This window comes from Notechis scutatus, chromosome 3 (genome assembly GCF_049901735.1).
Source record: "Notechis scutatus isolate UNSWTSFEM ecotype Mainland chromosome 3, rNotScu1.2, whole genome shotgun sequence".
NCBI lineage: Eukaryota > Metazoa > Chordata > Lepidosauria > Squamata > Elapidae > Notechis > Notechis scutatus.
Genome location: NC_142011.1, coordinates 45,448,832 through 45,469,148, shown reverse-complemented (window position 1 = coordinate 45,469,148; position 20,317 = coordinate 45,448,832). Strand labels below are relative to the sequence as shown.

General features: G+C 38.7%; 1 protein-coding gene across 7 annotated transcripts in view; it reads right to left on the bottom strand.

Moving 5' to 3' along the window:
* The window catches only part of SLC41A1 (solute carrier family 41 member 1), a 40,446-nt gene extending 30,607 nt beyond the window's left edge, over positions 1-9,839 (bottom strand). The window contains exons 1-3 of one of the 7 annotated variants that reach the window (XM_087959649.1): positions 9,684-9,837; positions 6,952-7,273; positions 5,946-6,848 (exon numbers count right to left, since the gene is read on the bottom strand). In XM_087959649.1, the coding sequence (XP_087815775.1) occupies positions 5,946-6,320 (375 nt within the window). In that variant the 5' untranslated portion in view covers positions 6,321-6,848; positions 6,952-7,273; positions 9,684-9,837. Of the gene's footprint in view, positions 1-5,945; positions 7,274-9,683 lie in introns of all 7 variants that reach the window. The other 6 variants (XM_087959651.1, XM_087959653.1, XM_087959648.1 and 3 more) reach the window with 6 other exon arrangements.
* Between the last annotated feature and the right edge of the window lie 10,478 nt (positions 9,840-20,317).

The following is a 20,317-nucleotide window of genomic DNA, read 5'->3' as shown; positions in this document are numbered from 1 at the left end:
AATAACACCTGGCTACCAATGTCTCATGAGTTCCAAATAGGACAAAATTGGTCACATAATGCCTGTTTGTTAGTCAAGGTGTAATTACAGAAATCAAAATGATTATAAAGTTACAATCTTGTCTGCAAGGTCCTGGGAGTAAAATTCATTGATCAGAGTTGAGCATATAAGCACAGATAAAATTGAAGCTTTTGAAATTTATCTTATGTAGATAGGAGTCAAACATGGTAATTCAGAACTCTAGATCAGGAACAGCAATAAGAAGGTATTTCCCCCCACATTCTGCATTATTTTCATTATATTTCACCTTTCTTCCCATAAAGAGATTACAGGGTCGACCGTCCGATTAAAACAAATACACAAATATGGGCAAAGGAAAAATTGAGGTAACTAAAAGACATAAACTCATTTCCACTCATCCAAAGACTTGTAAACATCCTGCCCCTTCCAGGATACACTTGAACACTCTATATAAAGGGCAAAACATGGTTTTCTTCAGCAATGATAATTACAGAGCAAAGAGTTTTTGGAATAGAAAAGAAAGCCACAAAGGCCACAGAAAAGGCATAAAGCCTTCAAAATAATACAAAATTAACTTTCCAGTAAGAATGGATGTCTGAGTTAAGAACCCAAGAGGAGCTGTGCTGGACCTAATCCAGCATTCTGTATCCCCCACAGCCAACAGGATGCTTATGGGCAATGCACAAGAAGGACATGACACAACTGTATTCTTCGTCAACAACTACATGGAGTAGCCCAGGGGTCGCCAATATTTTGGACCTCAGGGACCACCAAACTCATAATTTTAAATCCCGTGGACCACTAATATGAATTTTGACTGATGGTGGCTTGCTGACTTTGGGGGGAGAGATCCAATCTAACCTTGGAGGGCTGGCGGTGATATTCTCTCTAACACACACACACACACACACACACACACACAGATGTCTCTCATACACAAAAACACCCTCCAAGGCAGCCACATTCCTTCACTAATCTGCTTTTCAGCTCCGTTTTCAGGGAGGGAGGGAGAGAGGGGGGGGAAAGGGTATCTTGCGATCCCAAATAAAGAACAATCGATCGGTAGGAAAATGGGGTGGGGGATTTTACTGCAGACTTTTTTTTGGATTTTCCCAGGGTTTCTGTCTGCAGAGACAGAGCGGGGTGCTTTGGGGTGACATTTCTGCAGACCACCAAAATTTTCTCATGGGCCACCGGTGGTCTGCGGCTCACCGGTTGGCGACCACTTGAGTAGCCTATTGCCTCTATCCTGAACTACCAATAAAGGCATAACCACTGATATTTCTTAGATTTGTCTAAAAAAATCTTGGTTTTAAATCTTCACCATTGGTTTCTATCATAATGGCTTGATTCATACATTGCAATAAACCGCTGTTTATTTAATCATGGTTGATTAAGCTATAGTTGCTGAATTTACATAACACCTTAGCAATAAGACTTCCACCATGGACTTCTTTTCAAGTTGGTGTTTGCCAGGTCAGGATACATCAGTACTTTCAAAGTGAAAATTTGTTTTTACTTTACACACACTGATATAAAAGTATAGCTTTTACAGATATCTTTAGTTTTACTTTAGTATTACTTTCAATATTATCCTGTTTAGCTCCGATGCAATATCTATGGCCCAATACCTACTCTATCTGCCACACAGGTCAGTTGTGCTTGGATGATAAAAGATGATCAATTCACAGCTGAAGATACGGAAAGCATTTGGAGCAGAGAATAACAATCTTAGGAAACCATTGACTCTTTTCTTTCAAAAAAGAGATCTGTTCTTTAAAAACATAGTTTCCTCAGTTAAAACTAAAAAACATTAAAAGCTATGAAGTTTAGTGTTACTTTTTACCCATAGAAAAGGGATATTAAACCATGACCTGTAACAGATATTTTTTGACTCACTGTAGTGCAATCTTTTAAAAGTCATGGACTGAGGCCAGCCAACATGTTCTTCTATCACAATGATTATTTTTAGTGCTGGCTGGCAGAGACATGCAACACTACTTCTTGGGTTAAATATCTCAGTTTCTACATACATGAAAACACTGTGGGGTTACATCTGACAACATTTATGTGCATACTTATAAATCTGTGTGCTACTGAATCCATTCAGAATCACAATGTCTTTCAGTTAAAGAAAAACAATACTTTGGTTGAAAGAAAAGGGAGAATTTCAACTCTTAGAATGCATTGTTATATTTATTTGTTCAATTTACATTTCATGTTTTTAAATCATTAGTTATTTCTAAGGATATTTTAGAGAAAAGACTTGTCTTAGATTGAAAAGGAAGCAAAAGATGTATGGCCTTTCAATAACAAGTCCATATATTTTAGGCCCTTCCTTTATCCCTATGCAACTTTTAACTAGCTAAAGTCAAATCTGTTCAAAATTATGCATTTTCTACTGTAATCTTTAACTATAAAATCTCAAAACCTCTACTCCAGGTACTATCAACAAAGGCCAAATCATTCATCAACTACTTTTGCCTCTAAAGGGAATCTAAATTATCTGACACATAAAAATCCATCTATGTCAATATCCATGCTGGTTTAAGAGGCTGTACTGGCCTATTCTGAAACTTATCTGCTTGAAATGTTTAAATAAATAAAAAGACATGGATCATTCTGAACCATTAATACTTGTTACAAGACTTGTTACAATAGTAATTTTGTATTTTTATATTAATTACATCCTATTCCTGTAATCACATGTTGACTCTCATCAATTCTGATTCTCAGAACATTGCATTTGTTCCATGAAAAGAAATCTGTTCTGATTTCAACATCCAAAGACTAGACAAGTTCCTCAAATCACCTCCAAAGGATGGAAGGGAAGGAAGAGAATATGAACTGCACTTATTCTGCCTCAGGCAACACATTATTTACAGTTCACCTCCCACGAGTGATAATTACAAGCAAAATGAGGAAAATTACAACTATTAGGCAGTAGTTCAGCTTTGTGTCTCAGGACAATTAGATAAATAAGTAGAAAGATTCTGTAAGTGATGGAAATGTCATGCATGCCGTTCTTGTATACTTGGCACACAAAGCTGTAACAGCAGCAAAACAAGCTTTGACATAATTTTAACAAATTCATCTACCCTTAGTTATGTTACCTGTATTTTCACAGATCATTGTAAATACCAATTATGTATTTTTATTTGGGGAAGAGCATTTCTGAATAGCAAATAACAGTGAAATCTGATATACCCAAAAGACATGACCTGTGAAACCATAGTATAGATTTCTCAGTAACCATTCCCAAGTAGGTGTTAATGCAGACAAATCTGCTGGATGGAAATTTTTCAGTTCTGAAATTTAGTGCCTCACAATCCATTAGCTTCGTGCTCTTGAACAGTATTAGAATTTCAGCTTGTCCAAAGCAGTTTTAACCTTTTATCTATAAATAAGCATGCTTTGGTGATCAAAGCAACTCACCAAATACTATAAAATCTGATCAGAGGTTAAGTAGAATTCTGGGTTACTTGTAGATAATTTTAAAAAATGATCAAATTTGTATATTATAGTTCAGAGAACTTCCACATCACATTGAAAAACTGGTTCAAATTGAAATGATAAAAACACTGGATTCCCATGTCCATTAAAGCAACCAAAATATGCTTCAAGAGATGTTTCACTGTATGCAAAACAGAAATACAATTCACTTTACGTAAACAGTACCTACTATCCATGAAGTCACAAGGAGGTAGTCCTTTTACATAAAACAGTGACCATTCCACTTTCTGCATTTTTCAGAATTATGCAAAACCATCTTAACTTATGTCTTTACCACACCCCTTTAGCAAACCAATCATTTGATTAGTACCAAGAGATACTTGAAGAACTTTAAATGGCTAGGGGGTAACCTGATCATCATTACAGAGCCACTGTTTATCCAAGTGCCAAATTACTATATTCCATCACAGTGATCTTTTGCCCAGGATTCTCTCCATTAAGTATAAAATTGTACGTATTTCATAACACCAGGAACATTGGCTTCATGGAGCTGATGAACAGAACTGCAGAAGCAGAAAAAATAGCTGTAAGCATGTCCCCCCAAAAATTAACCACCAGAATTTAATAGTTATACTTGTATAGCCTAATCTACTTTTCCTAAGAAAAAAAATCTCGTGTTAGTTTAAAGTCTCTCTCCCCCCCCATTCCTAACATATCTCTTAGACCTCAAAAACTATGACTTAATTAGTTGATATATTGGAATATTATTCATAACTTTTATACAGGCTTTTTGGCAGCAGGTTGTCAGGGCAGTCCACAAGTATAAAACAAAGAAGCACCATAAAAGAAATAACAGTTTAAAATCAAAATTTGTTTCACACAATGGCTACAGATAGACCACCTAAACACAGGGGGTTTCAATTCAAAATGCTAATTTGAAGCACACAACATTTCATTTAGTGACTGTTCGAACTTACAATGGCACTAAAAGAAGTGACTGTTTTGCATACTTTTGACTGTTGCAGCATCACAGGTCACAGGATCAAAACCTAGACACTTAGCAACTGAATCATATTTATGTTGGCTGCAGTGTCCTGGGTTCATGTGACCAACTTTTGCTAGCTTCTGACAAGCAAAGTCAATGGGAAAGCCAGATTCACTTAACCATGTTACTAACTTAACTGCAGTGATTCATACAATTGTGGGAAGAAAGGTTGTAAAATGGAACAAAATTCACTTAACAAATGTCTCACTCAGCAATAAAAATGTTGGGCTCAATTGTGGTCCTAAGCCCAGGACTACCTGTAAAAGCATTTTTGAGGTAAAAGGACAGACAACAGCCGTCTCTTTACCTAATTTAAAAAAATTAAAACTGATATATTAATGGATAAATTTTCAAAGTGATGTATCATTGGCCAAAAGCACTTTTTTTCTGAGTATAATATTTAATGCTGGCTAAGATGAATAGGTGTTGTAACAGAAGGAAATGTTATAACTGCTTAAGAAATAACTGTTATTCCTTGGACATAACACTTTAAACCAAGACCACTTGATAATAGTATGCCATTGCCTATTTCCTATAAAAGCCATAAATTAGATTCTGCAAATTTAAAGATCTATTCCTGAATAAAGGAAACAAACAACTTATAATCCTGAACTTTAATACAACCCAGTCACACATTCTCATTGCAAAGTAATTCAGAGGACAGTGACATTGGAATCTTAGAAATTCAGTTCCTCTATTTGAAAAATGGTTTACTTTCACATGTCAGCTAAGATTTCAACTAGTCTGCTGGAAGCCTCAATTGTCTTAATATCTATTGCACAGGAGGAAGAACCTGAATTTGGGCACAGCCAAATCAGGACTTAACACACTGCAAAACGTTAGGATGCTTCTGAATTCTCAACTATATCTTTTGGCCACCTAGCAATTGCTCTGATTTATCAACATTTAAATCTTTACCAGTTTTGATCATTGGCTACTTAATGACATATTACTGCAATTAGAGTCATCCCAGATGGACAATGTTGAAGATACAAAGAAAGTACTGAAAACGTTATGGTGAATTAGAACGTATTTATTCTATTTAAAATGAGTTTTGAGTAGAATCCTGAAGATATTTTAAAATGCTCTTTTGATAACAAGAGATAGAAACTTATTGGAATTGCTTAAAATTGAGAATTATAAGAAAGATCTTGAATGGATAGGAGAATAGAGAATGAACATAGTTTCATTCAGGAACTGCAAACATTCTTTCTCCCTTAATTTTTAAGGTGGGATTCTTATTTAAGAATCAATTAAGAAATAACAATATGTCTGACTCCAGAATGTGCAATTTACTAACTAAAAAGGAAACTTTAAGACTTCTAGAGACACATAAGTGCTTGTTTAGTATTTAACTTATACAAGGAGCAGAGTTACAGACTCATAAGAATCTCATACCATACTTTGTAAAAGAGTTCAGTCTTACCTGTACAATATCCAGCACCATCCCAGCAGCTACTGTTCCAAACCCTGCCAGCAGGAATGGAAAAAGGACTTGTAGACCAATAGAAAAAGAAGTCTCTTTGAGAGGAGAGGTTGGTTCTGGACCCCGGTCTGTACTAGTATCATCGCTTTCAGTAGCTTGGCTGCCATTTTCCAACAGGGCATCCTCTTCACGCACCCCTTTTGCATTGGCTCGGGATTCTATCACCACCACTTCCATGCCTCCTCCTTCTTCTGGTTCTAAAAAATCAGAAGACTCAACAAGATGTTCTCGGTCAGGGCTGGATAGACAGTCTATAGGCCCAGCCACAATGGGCAGCAACACTCCATTGGCATGATGAGCCTCTTTTAGTTCCATCTTAGATGTTATGTTGCACAATTATATAGTTCTTCTTTATGTAGCACTGAAGGCAACTGTTAGGACAACAGACTTCTGTTTGGGGGTTAAGCTGATATGGCTTTTGGCACATAGAAGCCAAGTCCCCCAACTCTAATATTCTGTCCTTAATTGAAAGGTTGGCACCCCTAAGAAAAACCCCCATCAAGCACAATTCAGAACTGGAGTTGCCAGACACAGAGCCAGCAGAGAAACTACAATAGTTTCCAATCAAATCAAATCCACTCCGGTTCACTTTTCTTGTAATTTAACCTCCAGAAAGGAATATCCAGCACACTTAAAACACAATGTAAAACGCCCAGATTATTGATTTCTTTGGTCTGCAATGTTCAGAACATAATCCAAAGCGGTGTGCTGATTTCAGGTTATGTTTCACCGTGACTGCTAGGAACAGTTCGGCTGCTCTTCAGAGTAGAGAAAAGAGATCCTTCAGTAAGGCACTTTGTATAATAGTCTTTAAAAATAGCATGAAATGAATTTGGATCCAAGCTTTAAAAAAACAAGATTAACAAAATAAAATCTGAATTCAGCTTTGTAGTCAGTTTCTATAATCGAGACTTTTAAAGGAAAAAAAATCAAACTCTTATATTACCTCTTTCTAGAATGGAGAATGCTAGTTCGGTCAGAGCTGACATGCTGCTATGTGACTCTAGGTGATTATGAAAGGCTTGATTAACATCTTGCCGTCTCCCAACTTCAAGTTCATGTTCTTGTAGGACAGCTAGGTTATTGGTTGCCCGTAAGAAGAGCTGCCCTTTTCTCTGAAAGGATATCTTACACTTTACAACCCAGGGCAATTAAGATTTTTATTTAAAGCAGCATGAAGTCCCTGGATAGGCTTACACCGCCAGCTCGTCCAATGTTAGCAATGACAAAGTATTTCATAGACTCTTCAAGGATCATACTGGTCTCACCTTAAATATAGAAAAATGGAAAAGACATAATGTATTTTTCAAAAACTTAGAAAAACTTTCATTTTGTTTTTCCTTCCTGTGTATTAGCTTTACTTTCCCTATGCTAGTAAAAAGCCAAAAACCCTATATGAGCACATATGGAAATATAATAGCAGCTGCAAAGGAAGAGGGTCATATGTTTCCGCTCTCACCATCACATCTGCCCAGCCCCTACTTCTCTCTTTTATGTTAAATGTCATTTAAGATTGTCATCAATAAGAGTCACATGATATATTGCATAAATGTATTTCATGCAGAGGATGAGACTATTATAGTATTTGTTGTTAGTGACCTAGTGTAACTTCAGCCAATGAATATTGTTGAAGTTGTAAGTAGCTGGTAAGCTACATCTTCGGAACATTTTGGGGACATGAAGCTAAATCGCTGTCAGTTTTTCTCTGGAATAAGTATAGAAGTAGGGAAACTTACAGCAGAAACATGAATGTGCTAATGTATGTACATTACTGCCCTCTGCTGTGCTGTGTGTTTGATGCTTTTTACTCCAACAGCTAACAAATTTTGTTTAGAGCATAAGTTCCACATTGTTTTCTGACTCTGATTACAAACACCCTAATCCATATTTCATTGAAATAACCTTATCTCATAAGCTCATGCAACACACTAAAACATAGATAGGCCACACTAGAAAGGTTGTACTCAAACTTTACACTGCAATACACTGAGTCACAAATTATCCAACCTCATTTTTGATCAACATGTGCACATACCCAGCTATTACCTAAAAGATGTAACCCATCCCACCATTGTGTTTTGTGGCTAGGTATGCTGTATTAATTCATCCACAACAGTGACTAAATCATAACTAAGCTAATGTGACCTAATGCACTGCGTAAAAACAGAGTTTCATTACATCAAGAGGGCCAGGTAAGAGTTTCCTTGAGCTGTAGTTCTCCAACATCTCATGTAGGTGCACTTCCCCAAATTCTTACACAATTTACTGAAGAAATTTTATGAGCTAGTTTTATTAATGTACAAGGAATCCTACAGGTAACAAGTCACTTCAACACACCATATCTCAACACGTTTTTAACTGCTTTATACTAAATTCTAAAAGCAATTATATTGTCATTAGGTAGGCGATGTTGTTATGTGAATTCTGGAATCATTCTGAAGAGTTTTTTTAAACCCATTGAACATCAACCAGCCATATTGTCAAAGTTCTGTAAGAATATATGAGCTCCCACTAGTCCACGAGCATATTTTTGTATTAAATTTGGAAACTATCAAGCTTTCTTATGTTCTATTTGCAGTTGGCATTATTGATTTATGAAACAAACAAAAACCTGGAAACTTGCTATGTCAGTATAAGCAATAAATAACATGTTTTTGAAAGAGGGCCTTCAAGAGCCTTGAAATCCAAGGCTGAAAGTTCATGCATAAGGAATGAACACTGGGCAGAGACTTGCTCTCAGACAGCTATGTAATCCATCCAACTTTATATTCAAAGAAAGTTGGGATGTGCTATCTTCACCTAGGCTTTTAAGTGAGTGCTTGCTGTCTTTTGTCTAATGTCTTTTATTTTACCATAATTGTTGCAAGTCGCCCAGAGATGTGTAGTATACACATTTAATAAATTAGGTATGAGTTAGGCGGTGGCTTCTTAGTCATTATTACATGAAATAAAGATAATCTAATAAGCTACCATTAAGTTTCACAAATACTTTCTGAAAGTGATATTCTGTCTTATCTCAATGCATCTCCTTTCCTTCCTCTCTTAGTATTAATTTTAGCAGACCACATCCTGTGGATCCATCCACAGGCCCCTGATATTTGTGATGACCTTACATCTCCTTCAGAAAGTCAGATTTACTTTTACTTTTCATGCATGATTTGGTCAGAAACACCCCTTAATGCTCCTTATGGCACTCAAATCCATATTGTCAGCATCCTATCAGACAATCTAGGGAAAGAATCCAGTTACTCGAAACCCACATCCTAACCTGCTTATCCTTCCCTTTCCCTCTGCCATCAACAAAACCTCCCCTTTCCCCAAAGATCTGCATCCCTATAAGTGATACCCACAAGCGACCCCCCACCCCAAAGACGAGAAGAGCAGTCTACTTTTATGGAGACTCCATTTCTTTAACCAGCATCTACAGCCATTGTCCAGAAAAAAATCAACCCCCCCGCCACCGAAACACAAGTCCTGGGTGCAAAGCGAAGACGACTGAAGAAAAAGAGAGGCAAGCAGGAAGGCAGAAAAAAGCCCACCACTTGAATAGGTACCTACAGTTCACCCCCACCCCATCCCCACTGCTTTATACTTTTAAAGCCTCTTCTGGAAACTGCATCTCTACTCCACCACCTACAACCTTGCCTTAGTTCCACTTGAGCAGCGAATGAGACCTACCTGCATCCCAATTCGGCTTCCTTGGTTCCACTTGCTGGATTCCGTTATCCAAGCTTCCCCCTCGACTCACCTCTCCCGACAACCGCTGGCTTCCAATTAAAGCTGGGACCGAGAAGCCGCTGCTGCGAGCTGAGGAGGGGAGAGGGCGGGTTAAATATAAACCCCACCCACACTCGGTGGAGTTGACATCACCCGCCTCCAATGCTCGTCCGCCTGTTTACCGATTATTGGTTCTACACCGCTGACACGAACGACAATTCCGAACTCCTGGAGCGGATTGGTAGCAGTTCCAGCCAACCGCAGCAGGGGAGGAGGCGGGACTTTGCAGGACGCCTTCCCTTCTTGCCGTGAAGAGAGGCGGAAAATGGGCTGCAAGGCTTGGCGGAGTGGGAGCCAATCACGTGTTGCCTGCGAATGCCGCGGCGTTCCTTTCCTGGGGAGTTTCGGCAGCTGTTTCGAAATGGGGTGTGCGAGGAACTGGCGCTTTAAGGAAGAGCAACCACCTCCCCAAGCCGGAGACCCCTATACGATTTCTGATAGATTGCAGTCAGCCTCTTCTTGAAAGCTTCCAGTGATGAAGTGCTTAAGCGCACCAATGTGCCTACCATCCCTGTCCTATTGGTTTTTTTTAAATTTTTCTTATATGTATCCATTTCGTGTATTCATAACTATGTTTATACTTATGCCTGTTATCTTATAATCACTTGACAAAATAAATAAATAAACAAATAAATAAATAAATAAATAAAATGAAGCATCCACAACTTCTGAAGACAAGCTGTTCCATTGGTTGATTGTTCTCACTGTCAGAAAATTTCTCATTTCCAGGTTGAAACTCTCCTTGATCAGTTTCCATCCATTATTCCTTGTCTGGCCTACAGGCGCTTTGGAAAACAGGTTGACCCCCTCCTCTGTGGCAGCCCCTCAAATATTGGAAGACCGCTTATCATGTCTCCCCTGGTCCTTCTCTTCACTAGACTAGCCAAGCCCAGTTCCTGCAAATGTTCATTGTATGTTTTAGCCTCCAGTCCCCTAATCATTTTTGTTGCTCCTCTCTGCACGCTTTCTAGAGTTTGATTTATTTATTTATTTATTTGTCAATCGATTATAAGATAATATGTATAAGTATAAACATAGTTAGGAATACATGAAATGGATACATATAAGAAAAATAAAAAGAAACAATAGGACAGGGACGGTAGGCACATTGGTGTGCTTATGCATGCCCCCTACAGACCTCTTAGGAAAGGGGTGAGGTCAATAGTAGACAGTCTAAGGTTAAAGTTTTTGAGGTTTGGGGAAGAAACCAGAGTCAGGTAGAGTATTCCAGACATTGACCACTCTGTTGCTGAAATCATATTTCCTGCAATCAAGTTTGGTGCTGTTTACCTTGAGTCTCAATATCTTTTTAGTGTGGTGACCAAAAGTGGATGCAATATTTTAGCTGTGGGTCCTACTAAGGCTTTATAGAGTGGTATTAGTACCTCACGTGATCTTGACTGAATCCCTCTGTTAATGCAATTTAGGATTGCATTGGGTTTTTCACTTAACCTAAAGCAAGCATTGCTGAAACCGGAAAACTAACTCTTCAGGTAGAAGAGCTTTGCTCCCAGATAGACTAGTTTTCTGTTCCCCACAAAGGGAGTGTTTACATCTCTCAGTGAGTTTGTATTTTTCAACAGGTAGCCACATTTGACAGACCTTATTAGGGCCCAGAAGCAGGCAGGGTGGCACCATGTTAAGACTTGGACCACCAGGTAATTCCAGTGTTGTAAATTACTTTGGAAAAAAATCTTTAGGGAAAAAGGCAATGGCAAAGCACTCCAATAAGGCTGCCAAAAAACATAATGATGTGGCTAGTAACACTGATCTTTCTGTTTACATTTGCAATTACCATAAAATGATTCATTTTTATCTTGAAGTAGAATGGCCCAGTGTGCAAATGCTAGTCTCATGTTGTAGCACATGTACAACCAATCCTGGAACTCTTAAAAAATAAAGGAGTTAACTGCTAAAGGTACAGATTTCCATTTATTTCAAGGCAAAGGACTTCCAAGAAGAATGCTTAAAAATATAACTTGAAAGGATCAATGAAATGATTTACAGAAAAACTTTCAAAACCTCCACACCTATTTTTTTTAATAACCAGCTTAATTCATGCTGCATATGCTAGAAGAAAGAAACACCAAACTCTTGGAGCTAAAAATTGCTATTACCTTATTAGGGTATTTAGGCATTGCAAATATTTTTAGATCACACCTGATAAACTTAGAGGAACTAGCTTCCCCCCCACCTTTCCCCCTTCTTCCCCTCCTCTTAATAGCATATTTTATTGTGGTTTTATATTCTGTAAGCTGCCTTGAGTCGCCATGGGCGAATGGGCGGTAATATAAATTCAATCAATCCATCAATCATATTCTTTTCAAAGCAAAAATACAATAGGTAAATATGATATCTAACCAGAATTGTAAAAACACCAAGGCATCATTGGGAACCTGTCCAATAAAGATATGAAGATGTGGTACTAAAGTTTAATTAAGACTGTTCTTCATATGCAGAGTTACGATACAGGTAGTCCTTGACTTGCAACCACAATTGAACTCAACATGTCTATTGCTAAACAAGGTATGACCTTTCTTGCCATAGTTGTTAAATGAATCACTGCGGTTGTTAAGTTAGTAGCATGATTGTTAAGTGAATCTGGATTTCCCATTTACTTTGGCCTAGGGGCACACGTAGGGGGGATGTGCACGCATGCGTGGGAGCAGAGTGCATGTGTGTGGGATGTGCGCATATTGCATTTTGGGGATGTGTGTGCTTTGGGCACTCAGTGCCGAAAAGCTTAGCCATCACTGCTCTAGAATGTTCCACTACCAGGTCAACAATTTTTACATATCCTTACTTTATAGTAGGGCAACACAGTGCTCAGTGGTTAAGATGCTGAGCTTGTTGGCTGGAAAGCCGGCAGCCCAGGTTCAAGATCCGATCGCCATGCAATGGAGTGAGCTCCTGGCCTTGCCCCAGCTCCTGCCAACCTAGCAGTTCAAGAGCATACAACATAAATAGATAAATAGGTACCACTTTGGTGGGAAGACTAACAGAACTCTGTGGTGTCACGCTGGCCAAATAACCATGGAAATTTCTTCGGATAGCGCTGGCTTCATGGCCTTGAAAAAGATATGAGCACTGCCCCCTATGGTTGGCAATGACTAGTGGAGTAAAATAAGTGGGGACCCCTTTACTTTATAGTGGCATTTAGCCATTGCTCTGGTGATCTGTACATTCCTTCCTGATATTACTCATTGTATAGTATGCATTAATATTTATTATACACAGTCAATATTTATTGAGGAATATATGTCTTTCTTGATATCATTCCCAACTCTGTTTGCTGATTCTCATAAGATTTGTGTGAGACATTAAAATCCAAACACTATGCGGCAAGAAAACAGTCATTGGGATAGCAGGGACTCTCTCTAAGTTTAACCTAATGTTAGCCCACCTGCTTGGTGTCTCTTTTTTGCACAAATAGGCTACATCTTCCTGATTGGTGATGGGAACAAATTCATTTATTTACTTTATTTTTATCCATCTTAATTACTTTATAAGTAATTTAGATTGGGAAACATACATAATTTTTCCTCCTCTATTTTCTCCACAGCAATAACCCTTGTGAGGTGGGTTGGGCTGAGAGAGTATGACTAACCCAAAGTCACCCAGCTGGCTTTCATGCCTAAGGCAGTTTTCTTGTTTCTTCTAGACCAGCAGCATCTTAACCACTACACCAAATTGACACTTAACCAAAATCCCTCATATTCATAAAGCACTGCAGCAAATAGATCTATGCCACAGTTAACCTAGAAGGAATGCACTATTATTAGCTGTCAAATATAACTTGGAACTGTCAAATATAACTTGGATCTGCTTTTCTTTGGTCAAGCAGCCAGATTCAGTGAAAGATTATATAGTCCTAGCAGTGATTAACCATTGACCATCTAAAGTGTAGCTTTGAATGAACTTTCCTAAACTTCAAATGTGCAAATAGCTAAAAATGGCTAAAAATGCATTTCTTCCCAGAGGGACTGACCCCTCTAGCACTGACTGACCCCTCCCCCTAGAAGCAGGCAATAGACCACAAGCTGGGCTCCTATGGACTCTCACCAGTATTCCTAATGTCCCTAGGCTTTGACCAAGCAAAGCAAGTAGTAATCAATAGAATGAAGGACGTGGAGTTCCCAGAAGAATTAAATAGGTTGGCTTGCCAAATCAGGGACAGAATCAAACAGGGAGTGTGGAATCAGCAAGATATCTGAATGATCTGATCTTCCCAAAACAAAGAATAGCATTCTTCAGAGCCAGATTTAACATTCCCCAATCAGCACTCCTTCAGGGCAGGTATAAGAAAACACCAATAGCAGAATGGGTATGTATATGTGGTAAAGGAGTAGTTGAAGATATCTCACATGTTTTATTGCACTCTGAGTTATGTAGAGTTTATAGGTTATTGTATATTCTCCCCTTACTAGAGAGATTGCCAGGGAGGGCAGACAATTTTTATATAGACTTTCTCCTCGAGGATTCAAACCCAGCTATTACATGTGCAGTGGCAAAATTCTGTGTTGCTGCAATGTCTACTAGAAAAAAAATTGGTTGCAGAATTATAGCTGTCAATTTGTGACAATTTTTGGAGATAGAACAAACTTTGGAAAATGATATTTACGCACATACTTATTGGCTCTCCACTCGTATAAACCAGGGAGTGCCCCTAACTGTTTGAGAACATGTATTTTCTTAATGGATGTTTTTATCCACTATTAATGTATTATAATGGGTCAGTATTTTTTATGTATATTGTAAATAGACATCACTATTTACAATATACATAAAAAATACTGACACATTATAAGACCATAATAAAGTTATATTCATTCATTCATTCAATGTGCAAATATATCTGTCTTACCTGTATTTTTTGTCTGGATTACATATACTGTATCTTGCTTAACTGTACATTATTGGATGAATAATAATATAAGGGGGAGGGGAATCGTATACTATAAACCCATGGTTTATAGATGACAATGTTCATACAACATGCTAAGTCCCAAACAAACCACATGGTGGCTTAGAAGAGCATGGGGTCTCTCCTGGCTGTTTAGTATAGTTCCATTATTTCAGCCTTTCTTCTATCCAGCCGTGTATTTTGGTTATGAGTGCAATATATTTGCTAAGCTTGAGCCCAAACTTTTGAAACAGTTGAAAGCTCTAAGCTTTGTATTGCTGGACTCCTTATATAATAATATATAATAAGGAGTCCTTGGACTCCTTATCTGGTAGTTCAGTATATGAGATAAGCACAATCTGATCTGAGAACATGCAAACATAGAATTGTCCCATCATGACATTTTCATATGCTTGTCTTATGGTATGTAAGATAACCCACCATTGTGAATTCAGTTGTTCCCTCAGTGGGGGTTAAAGCCACAGCTGAGATTAAAGTGTCCTCATATCCTGTGTAATGGGGCTAGATTCCTATGCAGCTGCTGTTGTTCAACTGACAAAACACCCACCTATCAAATAAAAATTCAGGCTTCCTCCTCCAATTATATTCATTGAGAATATATTGATTTAATAAAATACAAAAATCATGTTCATTTTCTTTTGATTTCATTGAACGGAACTGCTTCTCTTTTTAATATTATGGGTACAATTCTAACATGAATCTGGTGGGAAATCAGTCCCACTTAGTTAATTTAGAATTGCTGTAGCGTTAACTAAGATAAATATCAACCTAATGAATCAGATTTATATATGAGGAAATAAGCATAGGATTAATTATTAAAGAGTGGCACTTCTAGTGCACTGCTGTAGGATGCAGGGAATGCCTATTAACTTTATTCAGAAGAAAAATATCAGGAATATAGCACCTACCTATATATTTTTGAATATACATTTTTATTTTAAGAAAATCCAAATTTTAATGTTGAATACGATTTCCAAAACAGTAATAATGTCTGAAGCTGAACCTTCACATGGCACCTGTGATGACCCAGGGTGGGATACAAAATGAACAGTCACAGAAAATAGGTGAAGCCCCTTTATTCCTTCACTTTGCCTCTAAGCTCTGAATATCTTTGACAGAAGACAAAAAAAACTCCCACACAGTTACACGAAGAAGGAAAAAAGCAACACAGACCAGGCAAGATAAGGGGTGGAGGATGTCCACAGATAACACACACTGGGAAGGATGCCAAACTCAGAGAGGAACTATAAACTAGAGATATTTACATGCTTTGTTTCCAGCGTTCGCCAGTACACAGGTCCATACTCTTATTCAGTTGTCACAGCTGCAGCCCATGAAGAGGATCAAGGCCCTCTCCTCCCGAGTTGACCACGTCTCTCCCTTATCCTCTCCTCCCTGCGTGCCCTAGGATGGATAGGGGATGGGCCTGGGTCCTCCTCTGACTGCTCAGCTGGCCTCTGCCCTTCCCCAGCCTCCTCCACAACCTCCGGAGCCACACTTCCACTCCCTATCAACTGTTCCTCCTCTCCCTCAGAGTCAGTCTCCACCAGGGGCATGACAGCACCCATTTACTGTTAATAAAGCAGAAAGTGAATGGAACTCTAGCTCCAGTGATCAATATTTATTAATTTGTAGAGCTGTAGAGCTGTAGATATGAGATAGTAGGTTTGAGACGGAAGTTGTCTATAGAGAAAGATTATTGGATTTTTTATGCAAGTTTATAGGAGGAGACCGGAATAAAGCATTTATAATATTTGTATAACCACATAAAGCAGAGGTGTTTAACCACATAAAGCAGAGCAGAACTTGGCAATTTTGAGATTCTCAGAATTGGGCTGTTGGTTTGAGCTCCGGGCTTGGAGCTCAAACCAATAGCCTAACTACCAACCCGAACTACTAATATTCAAACACATTTCAACTCCCAGAATTCCCCAGCCAGCCATGAGTATTTCCTTGTGAATATGCTGAGTTTTCCCTATTAGGAAGCTTATCAGTGTCAGAGACTTAGCATACAGACTCTTTAGACTCTGAGACACATCTCTTCTGCATGCTATTCTATGATCAGAAATGGCAGAAAGTGTGGGGAAATTTGAGACATATAGAAAGAAAACAGAGAATGGAAGGGATTTTATACAGAGGCTTATAATTCTGAGTAAACTCCTCTATCCTAGCCTACTGTAACTGGTATAATGTTACTATTACTCCACCTAATGATAATGAAACACATTGAAAGAAAATGTGAAAACAATAATGGAATGTTTCAGTAAGAATTGCCCATATCTCAATTTGCCTGCTTCATTGGCCATGGCATTGCTTTGTCCCAGGCTTGACCAGCTGAGCTATCATTAAATCCATCATTTCCCCCTCCCCTTAATGTGGTCATTTTCCTTCCTGTTTGACACCATTTCCTTTTGTGCCGGTGGCTGCTGTTCCTAAATCCATCACAAAGAAGGGAATGGGGAGAATGATGCACGGCACTCCCTTTCCCATCACACTGAGCTCATGCTATCTGTAGAGCCTGCTGTCCCGGGAAACTGCTAAGCCCGGAAATGAAGCATGAGTTCCTTTAAATGGCAGCTCGGCCGATAGGCCGTGCAGGGTGATTGTAAACATGTCCCGACAGCAGTATTTCTGAGAGGTGCCATTCTAGCGAACCTCTATTCCTCAGGAGGCTTCCATATTAGCGCTCTGTCTGCAGTGAGAAGAATGGCAATTGTTCAGTCCTCATTTATCACATTTAACATCTCTGACCACTCCTAAGTACATGGGAGGGATGTGTAGGTGGCCTTGTAATGGGGTTTAGTTGTGGTAGCTGAGGCATGGAAGAGCAACAAAGGCCACAGGGCTAAGAAATGGCAGCAGAACTGAGAGAAGGGACAGGCCTAGCCTGTGAGCAAAAACTTTCACAGGGCTCAACACTTACCAAGAATAAGTAGCAAAAATAGATTATTAAAGGGCAATGTCAGCAGTAAAATGAATTTTACTGCTAAAAACAATTTTTTGGAATTGTTTAATAAATTGTTGAGGCATACCTGGAAGGTCTATTGCTATCAAAGCTATAGATTTCTCCCATTGCAAATCTTCTTTAAGATGTTTAATTAAATATCTGACTGAATCAGAATCAATAGAAAATCTAGAAGCCGTTTTAATCTTTTCATTTTTATCTTCCTCCCCATATGGTGGAAGTGAGGTTCATCCACTTTTGACTCTTCAAAATATATTTGGATTCCTTTTGCTTTATTCAGTGTTCCTCTAAGAGGGGTCTGCTAATCTTTTCTTCCTTAAGGGAAAAAAAAAAAGCTTAATGTAATAGCTGGAAAAAAGGGAAAAGTTCAACACACCATCATTCTTGGTGGCTTGGCTACTCCTCCAGATCCAGAATGAAATGAATGAATCATTCTGTATTTTCTTATTTAGTAAGCATAATTCAAAGTAAGATAATTGCATGTATTCATCTTTGTTTTTAAAAGTTGTACATGTGCGTATATGATTTAAGGTTCTAACTAAAGATCAAGCATCAGATCCAGATGCAACTCAGACAAAAGTAAAAAAGATGACAGAATGTGAAGGAGAACTTACAAAAATGTTTGCAAATTTGAGGAATCCAATCTGATTCAGAATCAACCCAACCTGCAGATAAAGTTTAATTATTTCTTTAGTCAACTTATTTTATATATTGCACACCTTTCAGATTATGAGAGCTGGACAGCTGATACAACATAGAAAAGTATGCACACAGGTAACATGCATACATATGCAGGAGAAACTGAGTCCTACAATCATTTGTTTTCCAAGTATTAAGGCAGGCTCATGAAGTCCAGTGTCCAGGGGGAAAGCTAGGCTTTCAAGAACTTACATAAGGCCAACAGGGTCAGGGCCATCCAAACCTTGGTGGTGGCGGCGGCATCATGCTGTCCCAAAGAGTTAGTCACCAACTGAGAAGGCATTCTATCAGATAACACTGTTTTATAAAAGGGACCTGGAGCATATTTGCTCTGTCAGATCTTGTGAGAGGAATGTACATAAACAATTGGAAATGGGCAATCTTGCAGCTAGGCAAGTTTGGAACACAATACTATGCCTTTAAAGGGCTTTATAGATAGAAATCAGCATCCTTAATTGCACCTGGAAGTCTACTGGGAGTCAGTACAGCATGTAAAGAAATGGGTGCACCACTACATTCTGGATCTGTTGCAGCTTCCAGGTGGTCTTTTAAAGGCAGCCCCATGTTTATTGCAATGAGAGGTGAACCAACCCTCCTGATTCAGGAACAGGGGTGGGTTTCTACCGGTTCTGTCCACCTCTGTAGAACCGGTAGCTCTGAAGAGCAGCAGACATAGAACTGGTTCTATGTCTGCTGATGTTTTTGCCCACCCACCCACCCACCTGGGCTCTTACCTGATCTTTATTTCCTGATTTTTCAACTTCAGCTGCCGAACGAGGCACAGCTGCAGTTAAAAAAGCAGGAAAAGAGGGCTGTTTCAAAGGCTGCTTCTCTGTACGCAGCGTGCTGATGACGATTTACAGATGTGTGCTCGCAGTGTGCAGGGAAGCACATCATAAATCACTGAACCTCGTAAATCCCGAACCGGTAGTTAACCCTGTTGTATCCCACCCCTGAACAGGAGGGTTTGCTCAGCAACAGAATTTTAGCTTAGTAGAACTGAAGAAGCTTCTTGGATGAGAAAGAAAACATTTTTAAAGAAAAGCCTAAGAAAGTCCAGTTGCCTTTTGGAAAAAGCATCTTTGGGACAATCATGATGTGGATGATTGAGAATATCCAAATAGCTCAAGGTTTTTCAATCTCACCAACTTTAAGATATGTGGACTTCAACTTTCAGAATTTGCTAGCCAGTCTTGAAGTCTACATAACTTAAAGTTGCTGAGATTGAGGAACACAAATCTAGCGTAATATTTGCAATACAATCAAACGGCAGAGACTCTTCAAAACTCAGGCTGAGACCTTTCTTACCAGTTCCAGTGCAATTGGGCAGAGATCTCAGAACCTTCTGCACATAAAATATGTACTTATCCCAGAACTATCACAGAATTGTAGGGTTGGAAGGGATCTTAGAAGTCTTCCAGTCTAACCCTGCCCAGTTTGGATATCCTCATACTATCCTGGACAAATGGCTGTCATGTGCAAGGAGTTAGACTAGAAGACCTTGAAGGTCCCTTCCAGCCCAATGATTCTATCCAAATCTTCTTATGAAAATATTCAGTGATAAGAGCACTCATGTCTTCAGATTGCAGGCTGGTTCTCTGTTTAATGCCTTTCAGTCAGGTCATTCCTCCCAATTTCAACTCTGGATCTCCCTATGTAAAACTTCTACCCATTTAATAGTAGCTTGACATATACCTCTGGGAAATTTATAAGCAAAGTGTTAGTGCAACATTTAGTACTCCCATTGTTTGTCATGAGGATTTGATAATCAGAGATATTGTGCCTTTAAAATCTGAACAATAGCAATCAGGCTATAGAAAGGACCTCTAATAGGGAGGAGTAAACAGGAGGAACTTTGGGTAAGTAATGTTGAGTCAAGGATCGGGGGATTAGTTTTGCAGAGCTTCATAGCACCCTTACATTTAAATAGCAGCAGTTACCTTGTAT